Source organism: Mytilus edulis, chromosome 6, assembly GCF_963676685.1.
Source record: "Mytilus edulis chromosome 6, xbMytEdul2.2, whole genome shotgun sequence".
NCBI lineage: Eukaryota > Metazoa > Mollusca > Bivalvia > Mytilida > Mytilidae > Mytilus > Mytilus edulis.
In genome coordinates, this window is record NC_092349.1 from 15,108,840 (window position 1) to 15,131,339 (window position 22,500).

The 22,500-nt window shown below is 33.1% G+C and overlaps 1 protein-coding gene across 1 annotated transcript in view; it reads right to left on the reverse strand.

Annotated features, from left to right (window-relative positions):
* LOC139526220 (uncharacterized) overlaps positions 1-22,500 on the reverse strand; it is a 109,468-nt gene that overhangs the window by 54,080 nt on the left and 32,888 nt on the right. The window contains exons 7-9 of the mRNA XM_071321347.1: positions 17,819-18,071; positions 16,018-16,110; positions 13,215-13,293 (exon numbers count right to left, since the gene is read on the reverse strand). Of these exons, the coding sequence (XP_071177448.1) occupies positions 13,215-13,293; positions 16,018-16,110; positions 17,819-18,071 (425 nt within the window). The remainder of the gene's footprint in view (positions 1-13,214; positions 13,294-16,017; positions 16,111-17,818; positions 18,072-22,500) is intronic.

Below are 22,500 nucleotides of genomic sequence, written 5' to 3' on the forward strand. Positions count from 1 at the left end.
TTTAAACGAGCGAAAAAAAAACCATCTTGGATCCCGTATTTAACACATGAAACGGAAACATGCATTGATTTATTGGTTGGTTGGTTGGTTGGTTGATTGATTAAACACGTTTGTTAAACATGCTGGTTAAACACGTAGCTTAAACACGTTTGATAGGCTCAATTTTAACAAGCGAAAAAAACCCATCTTGGATCCCGTATTTTACACATGAAACGGAAACATGCATTGATCGGTTGATTGGTTGGTTGGTTGATTGGTTGGTTGGTTGGTTGGTTAAACATGTTGGTTAAACACGTTAGTTAAACACGTTGGCTGGTTAAACACGTTAGATAGGCTCAATTTAAACAAGCGAAAAAAAACATCTTGGATCCCGTATTTAAGACATGAAACGGAAACATGCATTGATTGGTTGGTTGGTTGGTTGGTTGGTTAAACATGTTGGTTAAACACGTTGGTTAAACACGTTGGCTGGTTAAACACGTTAGATAGGCTCAATTTAAACAAGCGAAAAAAAACATCTTGGATCCCGTATTTAACACATGAAACGGAAACATGCATTGATTGGTTGGTTGGTTAAACACGTTGGTTAAACATGTTGGTTAAACACGTTGGTTAAACACGTTGGCTGGTTAAACACGTTAGATAGGCTCAATTTAAACGAGCGAAAAAAAACCCATCTTGGATCCCGTATTTAACACATGAAACGGAAACATGCATTGATTGATTGATTGGTTGGTTGGTTGGTTGGTTGGTTGGTTGGTTGGTTGGTTGGTTGGTTGGTTGGTTGGTTGGTTGGTTAAACACGTTGGTTAAACATGTTGGTTAAACACGTTTGATAGGCTCAATTAAAACAAGCGGAAAAAAAGAGACCTTGAATCCCGTATCAAACACATGAAACGGAAACATTGATTGATTGATTGATTGATTGATTGATTGATTGATTGATTGGTTGGTTGGTTGGTTGGTTGATTGATTGGTTGGTTGGTTGGTTGGTTGGTTGGTTGGTTGGTTGGTTGGTTGGTTGGTTGGTTGAAATTCAAACACTCATAAAACTGTTTAAATAGTGCCAAAACCACATAATTTGATGACCTTGACCTTTGACCTTGTGACCTTCGTCAAGGTCATTGCTCCACAAGGTCATTGCAAAAGACCCTATGGGTCAAGGACCTTTTGTTTAAGAGTTTTGCCTAAAAATGGCTTTTTAAAAACCATCGATGGGAGTTATGTCCCTTATATGATGAAAAAATCAATATAGTCATAATGTAAAAAAGTTGCCCCTTACAGTACCAAGCATTTTTCACTGCTTAATTTTTTTGTATCTATAACCGTTCAAGAATTATAGGGAAATGAAAAACTTATAAAAATCTAAAATATGACCTTGACCTTTGACCTTGACCTAATTTTCTAAGTTAGGACCCAGGGGACTCAAATAAAAACATTCCAGGGTTATACGGTTAACGGTTTAGGAGTTTAAAAAACATACCGACAAATTTATTCCGTAAAGGTAGATAACTCCTATAAAATTTCATCAAATCGCTTCGATTCAAATACGCCAAAAATTACTGAGGATGTAACGAACAGTTTGTAAAAAGAATTTTGTCGCTTTCTTATTTTGTTACGAAGGAGATGCACACAGAGGATAAACAGTGAAAAGGGAGATAACTCTTACATAGAAAATGGTTCGCCTTAGCAGGGTGAAATTTAAAAGCGCATAAACTATACGATACCATATGGGAAATATCTAAGCGACATATTGCGAAACAAACATTTTGCGCAAGAACAAAATTTGGCGGAAGAAAAAAAAAAAAAAAATAATAATAATAATAATAATAATAATCAGAACAAATACAATAAGTCTTTTCACAAAAAAGTGAAAAGACTTAATAATAAATATAAAGCAATTGTTTTGAAAACAATTGTTAGGCAGTCTTTCCCCTCTGATGAATGGACAATTGATTTTTTTGATTTATTGATTTGGAAAAAGGGGGGGGGGGGGGGGGGGGTATTTGTTTGTTTGTTTGTTTTTGTAAAGGGTCTATATTATTTAGTTACCGGAGAAGTTTCATGTTTAGTTTGGAAAGTTTTTCTTTTATTTTAGATACAGCGCGCGCGCAAGATTGAAGAGACATCACGTGACGCGGGTTTATATTAAGAAAAACTTAGTCTTTTTATTTCTCTTTAGGTCGGGACGTTAAACAGGCAACATGTATAGAGATGGAATGCACACAATGTAATTTCTTTTGTCATTGTAGGAAATTGACATTTTGATGAAAGTTCACAAGCAGTGCATGTTTTGGATTTAATTGAATCGGTGTAACTTTAAAACACATTTATTGATTATTTTTTGATGATGTCCATTTTTCAGCACCTGTTTGTAACACAGATTAGTATTTCAATCTCGGAGCGGACATTTTATTGTAGGTTTTTACTGAGATTGACGGACCTAGCAAGCGATTTTTACTGCATTGCCATTTCTTTTTTCTAGGAAAAGTCTTGAGAGATATCTGCAAAAAGTTTTTTTATGAACCTTCAGTACATGTATGCCCTGCTGACTGCAAATTTTCAGGTCGATTGGACTTGTAGTTTCAGAGAATATGTGGATTTTTTTTTCAGAAGAGACGTAAGAACAATAATAAAATAAAAATTTTCTTGAATAATTGAGAGTTTGTTCCTTCAATAAACTGTCATAAATAAACAGTCATACATATTGATTGATTGATTAGTTGGTTGATTGATTGGTTGGTTGGTTGGTTGATTAAACACGTTTGATAGGGTCACTTAGAACAAGGGAAAAAAAACCTCAAGAGACCTTGCATCCCGTATTAAACGCATGACACGGAAACATACATTAAGTGATTGATTGGTTGGTTAAACACGTTAGTTAAACATGTTGATTGAACACGTTGGTTAAACACGTTGGCTGGTTAAACACGTTGGAGAGGCTCAATTTAAACAAGCGAAAAAAAAACATCTTGGATCCCGTATTTAACACATGAAACGGAAACATGCATTGATTGGTTGATTGGTTGGTTGGTTGGTTGGTTGGTTGGTTAAACACGTTGGTTAAACATGTTGGTTAAACACGTTGGTTAAACACGTTGGCTGGTTAAACACGTTTGATAGGCTCAATTTAAACAAGCGAAAAAAAAACATCTTGGATCCCGTATTTAACACATAAAACGGAAACATGCATTGATTTATTGGTTGGTTGGTTGGTTGGTTGGTTGGTTGGTTGGTTGATTAAACACGTTGGTTAAACATGCTGGTTAAACACGTAGTTTAAACACGTTTGATAGGCTCAATTTTAACAAGCGAAAAAGAAACATCTTGGATCCCGTATTTAACACATGAAACGGAAACATGCATTGATTGGTTGATTGGTTGGTTGGTTAAACACGTTGGTTAAACATGTTGGTTAAACATGTTGGTTAAACACGTTGGCTGGTAAAACACGTTAGATAGGCTCAATTTAAACAAGCGAAAAAAAACATCTTGGATCCCGTATTTAACACATTAAACGGAAACATGCATTGATTGATTGATTGGTTGGTTGGTTGGTTGGTTGGTTGGTTGGTTGGTTGGTTAAACACGTTGGTTAAACACGTTGGCTGGTTAAACACGTTAGATAGGCTCAATTTAAACGAGCGAAAAAAAAACCATCTTGGATCCCGTATTTAACACATGAAACGGAAACATGCATTGATTTATTGGTTGGTTGGTTGGTTGGTTGATTGATTAAACACGTTTGTTAAACATGCTGGTTAAACACGTAGCTTAAACACGTTTGATAGGCTCAATTTTAACAAGCGAAAAAAACCCATCTTGGATCCCGTATTTTACACATGAAACGGAAACATGCATTGATCGGTTGATTGGTTGGTTGGTTGATTGGTTGGTTGGTTGGTTGGTTAAACATGTTGGTTAAACACGTTAGTTAAACACGTTGGCTGGTTAAACACGTTAGATAGGCTCAATTTAAACAAGCGAAAAAAAACATCTTGGATCCCGTATTTAAGACATGAAACGGAAACATGCATTGATTGGTTGGTTGGTTGGTTGGTTGGTTAAACATGTTGGTTAAACACGTTGGTTAAACACGTTGGCTGGTTAAACACGTTAGATAGGCTCAATTTAAACAAGCGAAAAAAAACATCTTGGATCCCGTATTTAACACATGAAACGGAAACATGCATTGATTGGTTGGTTGGTTAAACACGTTGGTTAAACATGTTGGTTAAACACGTTGGTTAAACACGTTGGCTGGTTAAACACGTTAGATAGGCTCAATTTAAACGAGCGAAAAAAAACCCATCTTGGATCCCGTATTTAACACATGAAACGGAAACATGCATTGATTGATTGATTGGTTGGTTGGTTGGTTGGTTGGTTGGTTGGTTGGTTGGTTGGTTGGTTGGTTGGTTGGTTGGTTGGTTAAACACGTTGGTTAAACATGTTGGTTAAACACGTTTGATAGGCTCAATTAAAACAAGCGGAAAAAAAGAGACCTTGAATCCCGTATCAAACACATGAAACGGAAACATTGATTGATTGATTGATTGATTGATTGATTGATTGATTGATTGGTTGGTTGGTTGGTTGGTTGATTGATTGGTTGGTTGGTTGGTTGGTTGGTTGGTTGGTTGGTTGGTTGGTTGGTTGGTTGGTTGAAATTCAAACACTCATAAAACTGTTTAAATAGTGCCAAAACCACATAATTTGATGACCTTGACCTTTGACCTTGTGACCTTCGTCAAGGTCATTGCTCCACAAGGTCATTGCAAAAGACCCTATGGGTCAAGGACCTTTTGTTTAAGAGTTTTGCCTAAAAATGGCTTTTTAAAAACCATCGATGGGAGTTATGTCCCTTATATGATGAAAAAATCAATATAGTCATAATGTAAAAAAGTTGCCCCTTACAGTACCAAGCATTTTTCACTGCTTAATTTTTTTGTATCTATAACCGTTCAAGAATTATAGGGAAATGAAAAACTTATAAAAATCTAAAATATGACCTTGACCTTTGACCTTGACCTAATTTTCTAAGTTAGGACCCAGGGGACTCAAATAAAAACATTCCAGGGTTATACGGTTAACGGTTTAGGAGTTTAAAAAACATACCGACAAATTTATTCCGTAAAGGTAGATAACTCCTATAAAATTTCATCAAATCGCTTCGATTCAAATACGCCAAAAATTACTGAGGATGTAACGAACAGTTTGTAAAAAGAATTTTGTCGCTTTCTTATTTTGTTACGAAGGAGATGCACACAGAGGATAAACAGTGAAAAGGGAGATAACTCTTACATAGAAAATGGTTCGCCTTAGCAGGGTGAAATTTAAAAGCGCATAAACTATACGATACCATATGGGAAATATCTAAGCGACATATTGCGAAACAAACATTTTGCGCAAGAACAAAATTTGGCGGAAGAAAAAAAAAAAAAAAATAATAATAATAATAATAATAATAATCAGAACAAATACAATAAGTCTTTTCACAAAAAAGTGAAAAGACTTAATAATAAATATAAAGCAATTGTTTTGAAAACAATTGTTAGGCAGTCTTTCCCCTCTGATGAATGGACAATTGATTTTTTTGATTTATTGATTTGGAAAAAGGGGGGGGGGGGGGGGGGGTATTTGTTTGTTTGTTTGTTTTTGTAAAGGGTCTATATTATTTAGTTACCGGAGAAGTTTCATGTTTAGTTTGGAAAGTTTTTCTTTTATTTTAGATACAGCGCGCGCGCAAGATTGAAGAGACATCACGTGACGCGGGTTTATATTAAGAAAAACTTAGTCTTTTTATTTCTCTTTAGGTCGGGACGTTAAACAGGCAACATGTATAGAGATGGAATGCACACAATGTAATTTCTTTTGTCATTGTAGGAAATTGACATTTTGATGAAAGTTCACAAGCAGTGCATGTTTTGGATTTAATTGAATCGGTGTAACTTTAAAACACATTTATTGATTATTTTTTGATGATGTCCATTTTTCAGCACCTGTTTGTAACACAGATTAGTATTTCAATCTCGGAGCGGACATTTTATTGTAGGTTTTTACTGAGATTGACGGACCTAGCAAGCGATTTTTACTGCATTGCCATTTCTTTTTTCTAGGAAAAGTCTTGAGAGATATCTGCAAAAAGTTTTTTTATGAACCTTCAGTACATGTATGCCCTGCTGACTGCAAATTTTCAGGTCGATTGGACTTGTAGTTTCAGAGAATATGTGGATTTTTTTTTCAGAAGAGACGTAAGAACAATAATAAAATAAAAATTTTCTTGAATAATTGAGAGTTTGTTCCTTCAATAAACTGTCATAAATAAACAGTCATACATATTGATTGATTGATTAGTTGGTTGATTGATTGGTTGGTTGGTTGGTTGATTAAACACGTTTGATAGGGTCACTTAGAACAAGGGAAAAAAAACCTCAAGAGACCTTGCATCCCGTATTAAACGCATGACACGGAAACATACATTAAGTGATTGATTGGTTGGTTAAACACGTTAGTTAAACATGTTGATTGAACACGTTGGTTAAACACGTTGGCTGGTTAAACACGTTGGAGAGGCTCAATTTAAACAAGCGAAAAAAAAACATCTTGGATCCCGTATTTAACACATGAAACGGAAACATGCATTGATTGGTTGATTGGTTGGTTGGTTGGTTGGTTGGTTGGTTAAACACGTTGGTTAAACATGTTGGTTAAACACGTTGGTTAAACACGTTGGCTGGTTAAACACGTTTGATAGGCTCAATTTAAACAAGCGAAAAAAAAACATCTTGGATCCCGTATTTAACACATAAAACGGAAACATGCATTGATTTATTGGTTGGTTGGTTGGTTGGTTGGTTGGTTGGTTGGTTGGTTGATTAAACACGTTGGTTAAACATGCTGGTTAAACACGTAGTTTAAACACGTTTGATAGGCTCAATTTTAACAAGCGAAAAAGAAACATCTTGGATCCCGTATTTAACACATGAAACGGAAACATGCATTGATTGGTTGATTGGTTGGTTGGTTAAACACGTTGGTTAAACATGTTGGTTAAACATGTTGGTTAAACACGTTGGCTGGTAAAACACGTTAGATAGGCTCAATTTAAACAAGCGAAAAAAAACATCTTGGATCCCGTATTTAACACATTAAACGGAAACATGCATTGATTGATTGATTGGTTGGTTGGTTGGTTGGTTGGTTGGTTGGTTGGTTGGTTGGTTGGTTAAACACGTTGGTTAAACACGTTGGCTGGTTAAACACGTTAGATAGGCTCAATTTAAACGAGCGAAAAAAAAACCATCTTGGATCCCGTATTTAACACATGAAACGGAAACATGCATTGATTTATTGGTTGGTTGGTTGGTTGGTTGATTGATTAAACACGTTTGTTAAACATGCTGGTTAAACACGTAGCTTAAACACGTTTGATAGGCTCAATTTTAACAAGCGAAAAAAACCCATCTTGGATCCCGTATTTTACACATGAAACGGAAACATGCATTGATCGGTTGATTGGTTGGTTGGTTGATTGGTTGGTTGGTTGGTTGGTTAAACATGTTGGTTAAACACGTTAGTTAAACACGTTGGCTGGTTAAACACGTTAGATAGGCTCAATTTAAACAAGCGAAAAAAAACATCTTGGATCCCGTATTTAAGACATGAAACGGAAACATGCATTGATTGGTTGGTTGGTTGGTTGGTTGGTTAAACATGTTGGTTAAACACGTTGGTTAAACACGTTGGCTGGTTAAACACGTTAGATAGGCTCAATTTAAACAAGCGAAAAAAAACATCTTGGATCCCGTATTTAACACATGAAACGGAAACATGCATTGATTGGTTGGTTGGTTAAACACGTTGGTTAAACATGTTGGTTAAACACGTTGGTTAAACACGTTGGCTGGTTAAACACGTTAGATAGGCTCAATTTAAACGAGCGAAAAAAAACCCATCTTGGATCCCGTATTTAACACATGAAACGGAAACATGCATTGATTGATTGATTGGTTGGTTGGTTGGTTGGTTGGTTGGTTGGTTGGTTGGTTGGTTGGTTGGTTGGTTGGTTGGTTGGTTAAACACGTTGGTTAAACATGTTGGTTAAACACGTTTGATAGGCTCAATTAAAACAAGCGGAAAAAAAGAGACCTTGAATCCCGTATCAAACACATGAAACGGAAACATTGATTGATTGATTGATTGATTGATTGATTGATTGATTGATTGGTTGGTTGGTTGGTTGGTTGATTGATTGGTTGGTTGGTTGGTTGGTTGGTTGGTTGGTTGGTTGGTTGGTTGGTTGGTTGGTTGAAATTCAAACACTCATAAAACTGTTTAAATAGTGCCAAAACCACATAATTTGATGACCTTGACCTTTGACCTTGTGACCTTCGTCAAGGTCATTGCTCCACAAGGTCATTGCAAAAGACCCTATGGGTCAAGGACCTTTTGTTTAAGAGTTTTGCCTAAAAATGGCTTTTTAAAAACCATCGATGGGAGTTATGTCCCTTATATGATGAAAAAATCAATATAGTCATAATGTAAAAAAGTTGCCCCTTACAGTACCAAGCATTTTTCACTGCTTAATTTTTTTGTATCTATAACCGTTCAAGAATTATAGGGAAATGAAAAACTTATAAAAATCTAAAATATGACCTTGACCTTTGACCTTGACCTAATTTTCTAAGTTAGGACCCAGGGGACTCAAATAAAAACATTCCAGGGTTATACGGTTAACGGTTTAGGAGTTTAAAAAACATACCGACAAATTTATTCCGTAAAGGTAGATAACTCCTATAAAATTTCATCAAATCGCTTCGATTCAAATACGCCAAAAATTACTGAGGATGTAACGAACAGTTTGTAAAAAGAATTTTGTCGCTTTCTTATTTTGTTACGAAGGAGATGCACACAGAGGATAAACAGTGAAAAGGGAGATAACTCTTACATAGAAAATGGTTCGCCTTAGCAGGGTGAAATTTAAAAGCGCATAAACTATACGATACCATATGGGAAATATCTAAGCGACATATTGCGAAACAAACATTTTGCGCAAGAACAAAATTTGGCGGAAGAAAAAAAAAAAAAAAATAATAATAATAATAATAATAATAATCAGAACAAATACAATAAGTCTTTTCACAAAAAAGTGAAAAGACTTAATAATAATAATAAAGTCTTTATTTAAAGAGGGTAAACTCAGTTAGTCTTACAATAAACTAATCTTCCCTGGGCACCTCAAAATAGCAATAGCAGGGGGAATTAAATAGGTGGCGCTACAGTCGCCCGTAACGTCAAAAAGTCCGCCAAATCAATCGGCTAAAAGATAGACGTTTAAAGTATTTACTTCAACTTGTCATGCTTTTATTATAATTGAATTCTAAAATTTGTAGGTTGTGTGACCAATATAATTTCAATACGACATACACACATTTTCAAAAGTAGCTTGTTATTGATATTTCTTTATCCTGTTCATTCTCAAAGTTTTAGACATCTTTTTTGTTCGCCAAAAACCTCAATTTTTGATAACTTGACGTTTGCGTATCCAAATACGACAAAAACGATAATAATCATAAATGAAACTGGGTAATCTGTTTCAAATTTCTACACAATTTTGCAGCTATAATTTTTTACTATTATACATCAATTTAAGTGACCATCAGTCATGTCAATTTGTAACAGGTTTTAGCCGCGTTTTTACTTCAAAACAGTTAAGTTCAACTTCTTGTCATTGTACCTGTTTTCAAAGTACTCTTAAATACTGATCTTATTATAAATTTGAATGAAATTGTTATTAAAACTTGGTTTTTTTTACAATTCTACGCGATACCTCCATTTTAAAGTAATTTAAACCCTTTTTGATCCCCTACACAAGTTGACGGTGCCATTGTTTTCTATTTTGATATACGTCATATAACGTTAACAAAATATGTGTCAGGATCATGTTCATAGTGAAAATTTACACACAACAAAGTTGTTCTTTATTGCGATTGAAACTATACGTCTTAGAAAAATTCATTTATACTGGAAACAAATATGACAAATTAATGATAGACAAAAAGCACAAAAAAAGCAATAGAAAATGCATTGCAAAGAAAATTATTTCTGAAGGAAAAAACATATGAAAAAAGGAAATGAAGGTCAGTTAATTATATCTATATTTTATAAGTTAAAAACCTTGCTTATGTAATTATCTTTTTACCAAGTAAGCTAAGAGCAAACACTAGATTATCAAGTCAAGAAAGAAATAGAGATGTGTTCTTCAGAAATTGAATGTTTTCAAATGGCAAATTCTTGTCAAATTTTATCATCATTGATCATTATTAAAGTAAAATGTACAAGATTTGTCCCACATACTTTGTCTTTCATGTCATTTTTTTAGATAAATATTCAGGTGAAATATACAATACTTTATTTTAAAAAATGTAAAGCAGCTGATACAGGAACCCGAAGAGAAGAAGCCCCATTTTTTTGCATTTTCAGAAAGATTATTCAAATTGAATAAACTATGTTTTATTGCATTAAACATAATCATAAGTGTTTTAAAAATATCTACGTAGAGTGATCTCATATGCCAATATTTAAATTACAAAAGTATATTTCATCAGCCATCAGATCTGATTTACATCAATAAAGCTAGGTCTCTACATGTAGGTGCCCTTATCCACATTTCATAATTTTTTTTTTTTAGTTTTAGATACTTTTTTGTCTTTTAATCTTAACATCTAATCCTTCTCTGGAAAGTAGGGAAGTATCTTTTCTTTATATTATTATAAATAGTTGTAAATCGAATTTAGGTCATTTTTTTCTGATTTTAAAGTAAACTCCTAAAAATGCATTTTGCATTTTGCTGGGTTTTATTCTTATTAAGGGGAGATAAAAAAAAAAAACACCGGTTCGTGTTGAAAATAACTTGACGTTTGCGTATCCAAAATTCTATTGCCTAGATATTCATATCGAGTTAAATTTAAATAAAGGCCATCATTTTTAGTTTCCTCGAAAATATTAAGATTTTTCGATCAGGAGACTTGACAATTTTCACACAAACATCAAGTTTGAAGATAAAATAAAGAATAAAGGACACGTGACATCTATTGCTGATACACTCTGGGTCAAACCGTGACCTCCTTTCCAACTGACATGACCTGAAGATTTGTGAAAACAGTGAAAGTACAAGTAAAAATGATGAACTGCAACCGTTATTATCTTTTAATATTTTTTTTATATGTTACCAGCATACTACTTAACCTTTTTCTTATATATATATAAAAAGCAATATAAAATATGCGAAAGCAAATTTACAGATCTAACATTGTTGGGTTGATGTTTAGACGAGTTGTATATATATATATATATATATATATATATAAGATGCGGTATAATTGCCAATGATACACCTCTCCACAAGAGACCAACTGACAGAGATAATAATAAATTTAGGTCACCGTACGGCCTTCAACAATGAGCAAAACTAATACGGAATGACGGACAAGGGTAAAACTATATGGCACCGACAACTTCGTTGCGGGGCTATAACAACTATTGGTCATCATGCGGCTTTCAAAAATGAGAACACTCATACCGCATTGTCAGATATAAAAGGCCCTGAAATGACAATGTCAAACAATTCAAACGAGAAAACTAACGGCATCATGTAACATGTAATGCGTGTCCAAATAAAATGAACAAAAAACAAATATGCAACACATATACAAACGACAACAACTGAATTACAGGCTCCTGATAGGCACACACATACAGAATGTGGCGAGTCAAACATGTTAGCGGGATCCCCCCTAACATGGGACAGTGATGTAACAGTACAATATAGGAACACACAATTAAAATCAGTTGAAAATTACTTAACTATTCAGATGGATAAAAATACAAATACTACAAAAACAAGTGGACGTGGTCCTGTACATGTACATCTCAACAACTAAAAGACACTAAGTATAGATCTGAAGTACTCTCAGTTACTGACAGCTAGTTCAAAGCCACTAACAACTATCTCAAAAATTCATGTATCTAAGACTAAATTATCTATCAGTACACATCCATCATCCAATAGATTTAGTGTAAAGACGTAATAAACAGTCACAGAAAAACAGGACCTCGTGCAATGCCAAAATACAGGTATTGGCAGTTTAAGATCCTTGAATGTGGATATTAATATAACAACAATATGTAGTTTGCTTTTAATATACTGATAACAAAATTAATATGTTTACCAATAAGTACAATATTTAATGATCTAATCACAGTTTTGAATTTGTATCATTTTAGAACAAGTTTGTTGCAAGCTTCGTTTCTTAATTTCTGGGTACGGTAAACAATATTTCCGTAAAAACGAGGATGTACTATTCCTTACAAATAAGTTCGACCAAACTTCAGAACCAAATCTTAATATCTAAGGAAGAATTTAGTAAAGGTTTTAAGTAATTTGTGGGAACGAAATTCCTTGCTTAACAATTAACCAGTAATAGATAGGTAACGTTCGTTAAAATCATAGACGTTACAACAGACACGGGCATAGCGAACGAGTTGTGATATATAAACATCGTAAGAGGGATCCAACGGAATATCACAATCCAAAAAGGGGAAAATAACAATTGGGAACGAAAAATCGTACCTTTTGTCGTAAATTTTAGTGCGGAGTATTATACATCTTATATAATGGAGTAAATCAGGAGAAACACTGTTTAAATCCCGATATATACTAAAAAAACTTACAAACGTCTCGAAAATTCACACACGAAATATGCCAAACGTATTTACTTTGCATTTAAAGTATTACTAATAACTCATACACAATTGTTTACTGAAACCTATCAAATAAAAACAAACATACATCCATACTTAATTGATCATTCCTGTCATCCTGTCAAACAACACTTTTAAATATACATATGTCAATTGCAGAAATGACTTTCCAAAATTAGGTTAGATTATTATATTATTGTGAAAACAACATGTTTGAAAATAATGACCAATTATGTCGTTCACTTAAAAAAAATGAAGCCTATTACTTATTGCAATTGAATTCATTTCAACATGACAATTGCCATTAATGCCCGAACATCTTGCAACTAAAAATCTAACTTAAGTATGCAAAGACAATATAACAAAACGACCCAAAAGCTATACATTTAAATGAGTGTATGTGATGCACAAAGCACCAATCAAAAGATATACATGAAGACACGTATTACCTCCATCGTTTTCAGTCGTCTCTTGTTCCATTTCTGTGGGGATAACTCTAGTGACACTTCTGTCTTTGTTCATATACGACTACAATGTATAAGTGCTAAGCATTAAAATCAAAAGTATATTAAAGCAGTCAAATGAAATTTTCAATTTCTGTATACATAGTGCAGCTTTTGAGTTACCCTCCCTTATACAAAAAGTTGCCTGATACTAAAATCAAGCACGTATATCCAACCTTTGCAAAATTTTAAGGAGTCGTACAAATAAATCGCTTAGATCACTTTATTTAAATCATAATTGTAGCATTCCTGACTGTTGTGCAAACAGTATGTGTCTTAAATGCTTAGGACAAAAGGAATATTCGGTGTTAGGAATGACCTTATACAAATTAAAATATTGAGTTGTGTCTGCCGTGTTTTAGTTGATTTCTGTAAAGATATCTGCATTGCGTCAAGTTATCGGTATATTCATAAATTGTCAGTTCGGAGTTGCTGTTAATAATTGGAATGCATTTGATAGGTTGGTGTTGTCGATGAACCACGAAACGTTTGTAGTGCATTGGCGATTTTATTTTAGATTATAAAACGATCATAAGTATTTGATTTGTTGTGTGTGTATGATGACATAAGGAGTAGGAACGAATAAAACAATAGGGCAGTTATAACATCAATCTGCCTTGAAAACTAGCTGATCAGATTCGTCCTTCATTGCATATTATAGGCTCGTAATGCATACACCACCAATCTAATTAAAATTAAATCTCTCACTCGCTCATCTCCAACGCAGCGACCAAGCATTAAAAAATGAGCGAATGAGAGATTTAATTTTAATTGGATTGCATACACCACCTTTTCGAAAGCAATAGTAAACAAGAATGTGTCCAAAGTACACGGATGCCCAACTCGCACTATCATTTTCGATGTTCAATGGACCGTGAAATTGGGTAAAAAATAATTTGGCATTAAAATTAGAAAGATCTTACCATAGGGAACACGTGTACTAAGTTTCAAGTTGATTTGACTTCAGCTTCACCAAAAACTACCTCGACCAAAAACTTTAACTTGTAGCGGGACGGACGAACGAACGAACAGACGGACGGACGGACGAACGGACGCACAATCCAGAAAACATAAAGGCTCTCTACTGTCGTAGGTGGGGCATAAAAACCGTCGAAAGTTAGGAAAGTGGACAGAAAAGGCCCTCAGTGTACTACAATAAACGAGTCTTAATTTGATTCAACTTTTAGATAAACAGTATTCACTGTGATACCTGTATCTATAAATAACACACACGTACTTAATTGCATATAACAAAGTACGATTAAACTACAGTTACGTGATTTAACTCTATAGTTATTGAAAATTTCAAGCTGCAAATTAACTTAATTGGATGGTTTTATATATTTAAGGGGTAAAAATATTTTTAAATTTGAAAATAATATTTTTTTTTACATTTTACAAGTAAGCTAATTAAAACATATAAAACCTTTTGTTTTAAATGTTGATATTATTTTCTGTCGATATCAGGTAAAAGATTCTTAAAAACCAGACTGTAAGAAAACTGTACATAAATATAGTCTAACAATCGTTTTTTTTTTTTTTATTTAACTTCCCATTGCACGGACCTAGATGCATAATCAGAATTTTTTTTCATTTTGATTCTAATTGACATGTGTTCTATGTCGACGCTACGTGACGGGCAATCGCAAAATTGTAACTGTGTTATCTTTCTAAATGCAATTGATACATCAATCTTCTTGGTTTTGTTTTTAAAAGATAAAAACAAATTTAAACAGCGTAAACGTAACATATTCAGGATCAACTAATATTGGTTATAGTGGTTCACTCAATTTTTTTACTGACGAGATATGTTCGCAAAATGTATTACACATTCTTAAATAGAATGAACCACATGAAAACACATTCCTTTTATCTTAGTCATCCGGCGTCCATTATCAACGTCTGGATATACGAACACTTTTCACAACATATCTTCCCTTTCCTAATTCTATAATTGCTTGACATAATCCGAGTCAGATAAAAGAGAAGAACCGTAATAAAATAAATATTTAAGAATATATACTAGTGTTCAGCCATAATGTGCTTTGCAAAAGACAACAAAATTAAAACAATTACAATTAAAATATCGTCAACCCAGGATTCCTTCACTACAACTGTAAACCGTTTAACTGAAAGGATGTATAAATACACAGACACATTCGGTCGAAATGGGGACCTTTATTCCGATGCGATCTAGTTTTTAAAAGTATAACGGAGCGAATCTTCTAAGGGTCCGAACGTGGCATTTCGAAAGGTAAAATGTCTATCTCTTTTAAACATAGTAATTTTCCATCGGCAATCAAGCAAATGTACCACCCTTCAACATTATCATGCAGAATCTACCTATCATATTCATTTTTAATGATTTCTGGTCTACACGATGTATGAAATACAATGTAACTGCCATTGTGCGGTAAGCGAGCATACAAAATCAACCCTGGTCAGTTGTATTAATTATTAATTTGTTTTTGGTCTCAATTGCCTTCTGAAGTAAGCTTCGTAAGTATCGCCAAAAGCTGGATACTTGAATGTCAATGATGTGTATTAACCGAAACAATTAAAGAGCTTTTTGACCAAAACATTGTCCTTAAATGGCAGCCAAATCTATATATGGTCAATTTTGCCTGAGGGAGTTGAAACTTAAGTTTCTTAATAATTTTAACATTTTAAACGAACAATTTTATATTTTGGATTTATCTAACTTATATATGAATAAGATCATGAATACATACCGCAGCGGACAACTTACCTGAAGTAACTGTTTAATAGCATGCTTTTCACTTGTTCCTCCAAATTCGCAGAGTTCCCTCGCACCTACAACATTAATCGGTGCTTGGTTGTTCTGTATAACAATAAGAAAAACAATTAGCATAAAAATGTACACCTTTAAGATTTACATGATACATGTTCAAGCAGGTATCACGTGTTAACAAAAAGGAAGAGTCGTTGTCACTGTTTTAATTCACAAAATTGAACGCGGAAACTACATTGACAAATGTGCTTACATTTCACGTACAAAAAAAGCAATCACTTTCTCATGTTCACCTGCAAGTCACTTGAAGAAGAATAAATTTAAATATAACTGATGTATCATAAAATATGATTCATCTTCAATGCATGTGAACACAACCTTGCTGTTTAATTCAAAAGAGAGACTTAACAGTACAAGATCACACAAGAAGAAAAGACAACTAACATTTATTTTCGGGAGACGAATACCGTGAGAAATATCATGAACGTCATTTTTAATGAAGAAGAAATATCGAAACAGCAGTAGTTTTGTCTATCATGCATTTAATCATGATTGCGTCAGTTTATGGAACAAAAAATATATATAAAGACCATTTCAAAACGAAGAAAAAAAAACTATGATTTTGAACTCCTTCTTAATCAAAGATAGACTATATGTAAAAACGACACCTAATGCAATTTATGTTTTACTCATCATTTTACCCGAATCCATCAATGTTTCAATTCGACTCATCATTTATTTTAAATATCTATCTTGCTTAAAGATAAATAAAAACAAAGAAAGGACAGCTTTACCCGACATTTAATTGGAAGTGATAGTTGAAATGATAGGATTTCATTAGTTTTCCCATCATTTTTATAAAACTCTTCTTCTCTAAATTTCGTGCTGTTCTCACATTTATGATCGATGTGAGAAAAAAATAGTTCTCCTCTCTAGAAGTCTTTTCTCGGTAAATGATTAGTCGAAATTTGATCATGACGTCAAAATGTTTTGTTTTCTTCTGAACTTTTCGATTGTGACGTCATAAAAAAAGTCTGACGAAGTCGCATATAAAGAACACAAGTTTCTGAAAATCTTTGAAAAAAAGGATAAAAATCATCAGAGAAATAGATTCCGACAATGTAACTCGTGTATAACGATATTTCTCCTCTCGAGAGAGTTAAAGGACTAGGTCCGGTAAGGGCCGATTTTGGCCTCAAACTTCAGGTTCATCTAACGAAAGATTTTGGACACTTTTTAATCACTTAAGTGTCTATTTCAATTGATTATATCAATTTATGTGAAAGATTTTAACTGATTTAGTCATTGAAAACGCTCCGATTCTAGCTTAAATATGAAAAATCTATTAAATATGTCAAAAAGCGTCACTTTCCAGACGGTTTTTGTCAAAAATGAAAGTGGCCGCATCCGTGTTCATCCTCAATATTATGAATGAACACGAATGCGGTCACTTTCATTTAAGACGGAAACCGTCAAAATTTTTACTAAAATGCTCAAATTGTGAAGATTTCAGTAATTAAGCATGACTTAATGAGGCTAGTACCCGATATATGTGCATTGTATTGTCAAAAACAGCCCATATTTATGTAGCAGAAGCATTCTACTTTCCAGTAAATAGCTAAAAGATTACATTTTCACAATTTTGTAAAACTGCTATATTTTGGGGCCAAAAAGGGGTCTTACTGAACCTACTCCTTTTAATTATTTTTAAAAGTTCGACAAGCTATAAATAATAAATGTTAACTGTCTCGAGTTGAGAAATATCGTTACACACTTGTTACAGTGTAGAAATATATACTTTTCTGTGTTCATAGACCACTTCCTTTCCGGTTTCATAGACCTCTTCCTCTCCGGTTTCATAGACCTCTTCCTCTCCGGTTTCATTGACCTCATACTCTACTTCGTCATAGACCTCTTCCTCTCCAATTTCATTTAACTCATACTGTGGATCGTCATAGACCTCTTCCTCTCCGGTTTCCATGAACTCATCCTCTGGATCGTCATAGACCTCTCCCTCTCCGGTTTCCTTGACCTCATCCTCTTCTTCGTCACTAAAAAAAACAAAAACATTTTGAATGATGAGAATGAATTAACGTTTAATATAACGTTAGTTCTTTTTAGAAAGAATTTTGTTTTATATATTTTAAAATGATAACTTCAAACTTCATCTATTTAATAAACCACAAAAGTTCACTTAACAGACATACATGAACATTGTGTCACTCATTACACTTTATCATCATTGATCTCTGAATCATTTTGACTTCAATTGAATAAAGCTTTATAAAGAGTTTGCTGTTTGTCGTCTAACCTCTTCCAGACTTTATATGTATTTCAAGGTGCAGTTTTTGGAAGTTAAGATATGGATGAAATAAAGTTGACAGATAAGAATTATGAAAAAAATTAATAGAATTGTTTAAACAAATTGTAAACAAAATACAAGTACTAAAAGTCAATGCAATTTACATGTCCAGTCCAAGTACATACAAAAATTTGCTTATATTAAACAAGATATTTGTCCAACTTTTAATTTAGTTTGTGCTAATTAGATAAATTTTCACATGTCTGATTAATCTTTTATCATATATATTGTCCTACAGCTATACTCAATTGGAAATTGCAATAAAAACAAACCTTAATTGGTTTCCTACCTGTCAATTCAAAGTTTACAATAATCACAATATTAACAAAAGATTATAATTCAGGGATACAGAAAAATATAATATTGCTTAAGAGGCTGTCCAAGTAAATATCAGGCAAATCCTATGATATGGGTGGCACAACATAATTTTTTTCCCACTGAATTTTTGGTTCCAATGCAATGTTTATATCATGCAAAGGATATATATGTCAAAGATATTTTTGAATCAACAGTGGATGGCTCAGAAAATGATTTTAAAGTTCACTAACAATGCAACAAAAGTCATCTCCCCTTTTCAATGAATTTTCAGTGCTTTCTATGTATTTTTTTTCTCTTTATTTGTTGCAGTTATTAAAAAAACAAAATTAAACTTTGAGAAAGAATGAAATTGTGATATGAAATAGATGAAAAAAAATTGAAAACAAAATATGTCATGTGCCATCCACTGCCTGGTCTTTCTATGGACACCCTCTTAAATATAACAGTTTTTTTTTATCAAATATATATATTTATCATATACTTAGACTAAATAACATATGATTTTTACCATATGATAATAGCATTAAATTAAAGTATTTTCCATATTTTTCGAATTGGTGCTTAGCAGGCTGATATGAAAAGTTTATCACATGCTTCGATTGTTATCACATGCCTTTCCGTAATGTTATCACATAGCATTCCGGTGATACTCGGCAAATTCCGGAAAATACACCTCAATGCTACGTTTTCAGTGAACTGAAACATTACAAAGTAGTGTATAAAGCAATTATTTGAATTCTGGAAAGTATATTGTGTAAAATAATCAAATTTAATTTAAAAAAATAAATATTAAATAAATGCATTTTTTAAGTTTTTCTGAAACTGATAATTTAGAAAGTTATTTTTAAAAAAGTTGACTTTTCCAAACAATGTTCATTATGCATATTGTTGAATTATTTTTTTGTTAATTCGTCTATATATTAAAATGAGTTTATTTTTTTTCTCTGTTGAGGCATATGATAGAAAGATTTCATATTGAATGTATCAAATTTTGGGTCCGACGCTGTGAACTTTTTACTCTTTCAACTTCTTTTCGGGAACCACGTAGAACGATCAATATATGAATCTGTTATTTTTCTCTACTGTTGAAGCATATGATAAAAAGATCATAACATGTCATTTTTCATATCGCATGTATTATCAGCCCTCGGTCTATATCAGCCCTCGAGCCATGCGGCTCTTGGGATGATATTGAACCTAGGGCTGATAATACATGCGATATGAAAAATGCCATGTAATAATCTGATAGTACATCTTTAAATTGTGAATATATGTACAATATCTTTTACTAAGGCCTTCTTAGGCTAATGATGACTTTTTTTTAATATTGTAACAGTTTATTTTTTACTGAAGTATACAAATCAATTAACATGCTTGATAAAGTAAACCAAACTATCTTAACTTGTTAAATATCTATTAAATAAGAATAACAAAAAGGTTCATTTATTGACCATAAACACAGTTCAAGATTTTTTTCATTGTAATCAGAATGTAATCAAAATGTAATCAGGATTACAGGGCATTTTGAAAAGTAATTGATTAAATTAAATTACATGTAATCAGATTTTTGGCTGATTAACGATTACAATGATTACTTGAAAAATTGTAATCAATTACAGCTGATTAACGATTACAATTACAATTAAAAACCAATTGTTCAGAGAACAATTGAAAGTCTTTCCACACCAAAGAAATTTGGATAAGAAGGTAGTTTCTTCATACTGATGCGATAAATAATGGTTTAATTATCTTTTTCAGTGATATAAGGGAGATAATATGCTACTTCCGGTGAAATGAATGTCACATCCGGTCTCATATGATAGCTTCTTTCACACTGATTCCAAAAATATATAGTTTCTATATACTTTTTAATGTAGAATGGGAGATAATTGGCCACTTCCGGTTTGTTGGAAGACATTTTTAGTCTTCAGTTATCTGTTCATGTATCTTTATGACAAAATATATGGATTCTGAGTACTTGTATGTGAAAAAATTGCAAAAAAAGCTACTTCCGGTTTTCCCAAGGTCACTTCCGGTAGCCATTTTTCAAGGTCATTTGTCACTTAACCTTTTGTATCAGGTCAAATGTCTTTATAATGAACTTAATTGAAGTTATTATCAAATAACCTCATATCAAGACATTTCAGGGGCATCAACTCCTATAAGATGCCATTTAATTGTATAAGACTAAATGTAGCATATCTTCACTACAATAAAGCTGACATTTTGCACTTGTTCTTTTATATGTATCTCTCAAAGTGTCAGAGAAAATGCAAAAACAAGCAAAAGTCACAATTGAGAACTTGACCTTGACCTTTGACCTTGACCTCATTTTCTAAGTAAGGACCTAGGGGACTCAAATAAAAACATTCCAGGGTTATACGGTTAACTGTTTATGAGTTAAATAAACATACCGACAAATTTATTTTGTAAAGATAGATAACTCCTATAAAATTTCATCGAATCGCTTCGATCCAAATACGCCAAAAATTACTGAGGATGTAACGAACAATTTGTAAAAAGAATTTTGTCGCTATCTTGTTTTGTTACAAAGGAGATGCACACAGAGGATAAACAGTGAAAAGGGAGATAACTCTTACATAGAAAATGGTTCGCCTTAGCAGGGTGAAATTTAAAAGCGCATAAACTATACGATACCTTATGAGAAATATCTAAGCGACATATTGCGAAACAAACATTTTGCGCAAGAACAAAATTTGGCGGAAGAAAAAAAAAAAAATAATAATCAGAACAAAAACAAATATAAAGCAATTGTTTTGAAAACAATTGTTAGGCAGTCTTTCCCCTCTGATGAATGGACAATTGATTTTTTTGATTTATTGATTTGGAAAAAGGGGGCGGGGGGTATTTGTTTGTTTGTTTGTTTGTTTGTTTTTGTAAAGGGTCTATATTATTTAGTTACCGGAGAAGTTTCATGTTTAGTTTGGAAAGTTTTTCTTTTATTTTAGATACAGCGCGCGCGCAAGATTGAGGAGACATCACGTGACGCGGGTTTATATTAAGAAAAACTTAGTCTTTTTATTTCTCTTTAGGTCGGGACGTTAAACAGACAACATGTATAGAGATGGAATGCACACAATGTAATTTCTTTTGTCATTGTAGGAAATTGACATTTTGATGAAAGTTCACAAGCAGTGCATGTTTTGGATTTAATCGATCCGGTGTAACTTTAAAACACATTTATTGATTATTTTCTGATAATGTACATTTTTCAGCACCTGTTTGTAACACAGATTAGTATTTCAATCTCGGAGCGGACAGTTTATTGTAGGTTTTTACTGAGATCTACGGACCTAGCAAGCGATTTTTACAGCATTGCCATTTCTTTTTTCTAGGAAAAGTCTTGAGAGATATCTGCAAACAGTTTTTTTATGAACCTTCAATACATGTATGCCCTGCTGACTGCAAATTTTCAGGTCGATTGGACTTGTAGTTTCAGAGAATATGTGGACTTTTTTTCAGAAGAGACGTAAGAACAATAATAAAATAAAAATTTTCTTGAATAATTGAGAGTTTGTTCCTTCAATATACTGTCATAAATAAACAGTCATACATATTGATTGATTGATTAGTTGGTTGATTGATTGGTTGGTTGGTTGGTTGGTTGATTAAACACGTTTGATAGGGTCACTTAGAACAAGGGAAAAAAAACAAGAGACCTTGCATCCCGTATTAAACGCATGACACGGAAACATACATTAAGTGATTGATTGGTTGGTTGGTTGGTTGGTTAAACACGTTAGTTAAACATGTTGTTTGAACACGTTGGTTAAACACGT